The sequence below is a fragment of the Ixodes scapularis genome, unplaced genomic scaffold (assembly GCF_016920785.2).
Source record: "Ixodes scapularis isolate PalLabHiFi unplaced genomic scaffold, ASM1692078v2 PGA_scaffold8__174_contigs__length_109621045, whole genome shotgun sequence".
In the NCBI taxonomy this organism is placed as follows: Eukaryota; Metazoa; Arthropoda; class Arachnida; order Ixodida; family Ixodidae; genus Ixodes; species Ixodes scapularis.
Genome location: NW_024609883.1, coordinates 104,034,099 through 104,038,684, shown reverse-complemented (window position 1 = coordinate 104,038,684; position 4,586 = coordinate 104,034,099). Strand labels below are relative to the sequence as shown.

The 4,586-nt window shown below is 50.7% G+C and overlaps 1 protein-coding gene across 1 annotated transcript; it reads left to right on the top strand.

Moving 5' to 3' along the window:
• The first annotated feature begins 1,825 nt into the window (after positions 1-1,825).
• On the top strand, positions 1,826-2,569 carry LOC120837308. Its single transcript, XM_040206548.3, has one exon. It carries the CDS (start codon positions 1,858-1,860, stop codon positions 2,329-2,331), a length of 474 nt encoding a protein of 157 aa, XP_040062482.1. The 5' UTR covers positions 1,826-1,857; the 3' UTR covers positions 2,332-2,569.
• The last annotated feature ends 2,017 nt before the right edge of the window (positions 2,570-4,586 follow it).

Genomic DNA, 4,586 nt, shown 5'->3' with positions numbered 1-4,586 from the left:
CTTTGTAGCTCTGTCGCACGTTGCTCTCGCCAGAGGAGACAAGGACAGGTGCTTCCTTAGGCGGAGGCTCTGTGTCCATTAGCTTCGGGGCTTCGGCGACAAGCGAGGATGGCGGGTCTTGTTTGTCTGCAATAGGTTGTTCCGCCTGGCGTCGTCGAGAATGACGCCGTCTCCGTTGAAATTTTTCAGTTGGAACAGCAGTCTCTGTTGCAGCTTCGGCTCGTGGAGCCGCCTGCTCGGCCGTACGTTTATCAACTTGGGCTCGTGCTTCTGCGAAAGACACATTGTTCTCGCAGCGATAGCGACACACGGAGCGCTCAGCTTGCCAGAATGGGCACTGTTGGGATGTTGTTTCATGTGGTTTCTTGCAGTTGACGCAAAGAGTGCTCGAGCCTTTGCATTCCGTAGTTGCGTGAGGCTCTGCGCATCGGAGGCAAGTTAGCGACCGCTTACACACAGCCGCAACATGGCCAAACAAACCGCATCGGTGGCATTGGATGGGGTTGTTGACATACAAGTCGACGCTATGTCGAACCAGGCCGACGTAGACGTGCTCAGGAAGTGTAGGAGAAGCAAACTCAACTCGAATAGTAGTGGACTTGCCGATGCGACGGACGTTGCGGATGCCTACTGTTGAGCGCAAAACTCCGAGTATTGCGGAGTCAGAAAGGGTGCTGTCAATGTCGCGGACAATTCCAACGCTGGAGGCCTTTCCACGAGGCTCGAAAGCACGCACTTTCATACCGCAAAGCGTGGTCTGGCCAAGGAGAGTACGTGTCGTCTGCCCATTCCGCGTGTCAATCGCTAGGAGATTCTTCCGCCTGTTAAAGCGCACCTCAATAACGCACGAAGGCACGAGCGTCTCCAGAGTGGACGTGAGGCGAACCGAAGTGATGGTGTCAATTCTTACATCTTTGTCCACAGGAGTGAAAAGAACTACGAGACCGACAGTGGGCTCGGTTTGGGTGATGATGGTCTGCTCGCTAGAACCAGAGCCTTGACTTGGGCAGCGTCTCTTTGTTCCGCGGACGACATCCTGGAACGCACCTTGATTGTCGTCGGCAATTGAGCCCGAAACGCTGGCAAGTTCTTCGTCGTCAGGCGGGAGCGGTTCCGCCATGGCGGCGACTAAGGACGTTGAAATTTCCATGCCTTGCCGGCTGGAGTGCCGCGCAACGGGCAAGCCAGAACCTTGCAAGCCAGCAAGAACTGCTTATGATGAAGTGAGAGAAAACAAAAATACTCACTGGCGATGGGCAACGTAGTAGCAGTAAGCAGAGAAAAATGGAGCGAATGGAATACACGTCCGCTATGTGACTTTCTCTTCTTCCACCCTCCGCTTTTTGGGGGTTTGCTTTATGCAATGTATGAGCAGTATTTGCAGCAGACGTACGGGCTTTCGCCTATCTGTTTCGCCTCGCACGCCCCCAGGACACAGTTCGCTCTTTGTGCTAATAAAGATTATTATTATTACCGAGTTATGCGTTTTTCGCCCTTTGGATAAGCCGCGGCTTTTATGCGAGGTACTGTAATACACGGGTGGATCTGGATGAATGCGTATCGTTATTTATAAATTCCAACCCGTGCAGCTGCTGTTTGCGAGAAGGATGTTTTCTCCGAGATTGGCACAGCGCCCAGATTCCTTCGTGACTTCGGATTGAATAAGGAGCCCAACATCCGTTCTCAACGAAGAGCGTTGCTCTCAGCCGGAATTTCCCGTCGGTGCCGCACGTAATCCCGCCGCAGCTCCGCTAAGGTCCGCCCAGACGCCTCCCACGCACGACGTCACCAGTTCCGTTCCGACTTTTCAAGCGGCGCTCTTGTCTCTTCCGTGCGTTCCTTCGGCCGTCCGCTACCATGGTAGACGTCATCCGCTTCGACTGTCTTCTAGTGTTCATCGCCGTCATTTCGGCCCTCGTTGTGAAAGCTCAGAGACCGACCGGAGACTGCCAAGCCCAGCCACAGTCTCAATTCATCGGAGACAGGTCGTCGTGCACGTTTACCAGGCTCGTCGACAGGGACCCCAGAAGGATTCCCTCGGAGATACCTACGGTGAGCTGCAGGTGTCCCGATAGCCTGTGCAGCCTGCAGGGGGACTTTCGGTGCCGTGAGGTGAAAGAGACGTTTCCGGTGGTGTACAAGAGAGGACTCCTGTCTCGATATAAGAGCGGTACCGTTAACGCGACGGTCGCTTGCGTGTGTGCCGTCAACAGGAGCATCCGAGCTGCGGGAGCCAACTATAGGATCGCAGACGCAGGAAAACGTGGAGACAAATATCTGCTCTTGAAAGCGTTAGGACACAGGCAGGCTGCTGGTGAGCTCCTGGCGTGAACTGCGAGAACTGGAGCGGACCACCGGGGACTTCACATTCTACCCGAGTGTCACTTGACTTTTCATTATAATTGACAATGTCTTTCAGACTCTTTAAATTAATAGTGCCCAAAATGACGATTTCAAACACCAGAGTGCAAGGGCAGATTTCTCCGACTCTAAAAAAACGGAACATCGATACGAGAAAAGTTTGGAAGAAATCACTGGCCATCTAAACATTCCTTTAGAGTACTTATAATAAAATCATCGCCGGAATTTCGTGCGTAGAAGTTTCTTTTTAATTAAAAGTCACAATCAAGGCTGTACTCGAATTTGGGGCGTCTCTCAGCGTCCCGCAAGAGCGCATAAATAATGTGTTTTCAATCCTTTCACTATACTATCATTGAATGCCACTTACACCCCTGCCACACGGCAATGTTAATGTAATTTCCATCGAATGAGGCAATTGCAAGCATGGCGTCCAGATTTATCCCCCATGCGTTCAAGCACGTCCAGCATGCGCGTGAAGGCAGCTTTGACAGGCTTGCAATTTCACGTGCTTTCTCACACGAGCAGGAATATGGCAGCGGCTAGATGCCCTGTTTGCAATCGTCTTTATTAGCGCTAAATTAGCGCGCGCCTCTCCTGCCGCACTGCGGTGCACACGCAAAGCTTGTAGTTAGAATGGCGAGCTCATTGGTCGATCACATAATCTGTTCATAACCTAAAGAAAACTTCCAGCCTTTCCACTCTGGTGAAGAAGGAAGACCAGCGGAGCTGTACAATGGAAAGTAAAGGCCGGCCGCAAGTCGGCAAGCCACAGTGGAAAGGCAGCCGCCATCTATGAGCGACGGCGGCAATCAGATACGAGGCTTGCCGCCGTCCCTCATAGATGGCGGTAGGTGTCCAGAGTTCGGTGTCTTCATTTCTTTGTGGGGTACACGATCCTGGGGAAACTAGCCCTTAACAGCACCGCTGTAAAAAGAAAAATGCACGAGTTTGTTTTCTCAACGCATTAGCAATCGTCACAAAAAGAAAATGAGATAGAAAAGCGCTGCGTTTCTACAAGATCAAGCTCCAGGATTTCAACGGCCCTGCCAAGCACGCGCGCTCGTGCAGTAGAACCATTGTTCAGGCAGCGACACACGCTCCCGTTTGTAGATTCGACCTCGCTTAAGAAGCCATGGCCGGGTACCGATTATATGCTGCAAACGTTCAATATTTTGACGCTCTGGGTTTGACAACGTTCCGGGTTTGAACTGTGCCCATGATTCTACACTATAGAGTGACTACCCAAATGTGCACCGTGGCATTGATTCTCACAAGCCCAAGTCGAATGCACACACATGCTGCATCGGATTATCGTCACAAAGGGGCGATCTCTGTGTCCACCTCGACACTTCGATCATCACGACGTCGTTATAAAGGGTCACGAGAGGCTGAAAAAATAAATATGGTCCTCTTTTGTGTTTAAAATTATATGGCGACAAAGCTTCTGGGTAAGAAGTTTTGTTTGCGACTATAATTTGGTCACACCATGCCAGATATGCTTGTGTAAAACTAGAAACGTGCATTTCGATCTAATACTGTTTCACGGTCCATTGAAACGAAGCTGGAACAATATTAAGCGCATGCTAAGTAAAATGTGAGGAATTCGCGACGGCCATTGTGGTCGAGTTTGTGGAAGGAGCCCTTCAGAGATCGGATGATACCGTCTCAGGAAAGTAAGTGCGGATATCTCGTCGGCCGGATCCTCCGCACCTTGTCGTTTGTCGGCGCCGCGTCCTGCCTAGCTGTCCTTGCGCATCTTCAGAAGGCACCGAAGCAAATCTTGAAATAGAATTTGGTTTATCGGCCGATTTTCGTTGAGTTCTGTAAGAGCTGGGTGTAACGTGTGGTTTTCACAGCCGAGTGTAACGTTTGGGTGTAACAGCCGGCAGTAAGAGGGAACGAAAAGCCGATAACGAAAAGCGTTACGACCATAGGAAACCGTATAAAAAGACGGCATGATTTTGAAGTCACCCCCTAGAGATTATGGGCCAAGTGCTTTGCCGACTGAGCTATCCAGGGTCGGCACTCGGAACACGCTAAGGCGAATCGCGATTTTTGTATGTCATGCAGCGTCATATCTCACGTCGTGTGTCAGTTCTTTTTACGTTGAAGGATTCATGTCTAAAGTCTACCTAATCGCTCCAAGATACCGAAAAACGCTTCGGACTTCACAGCTTTAGAACGAAAACAAAACTTGCCCAATAATGTCTCGTTTTAGGCCTGAA

What these genes read in the sequence shown, in the direction of transcription:
- LOC120837308 (XM_040206548.3), top strand. Translation starts at nt 1,858, where the DNA reads ATGGTAGACGTCATCCGCTTCGACTGTCTTCTAGTGTTCATCGCCGTC.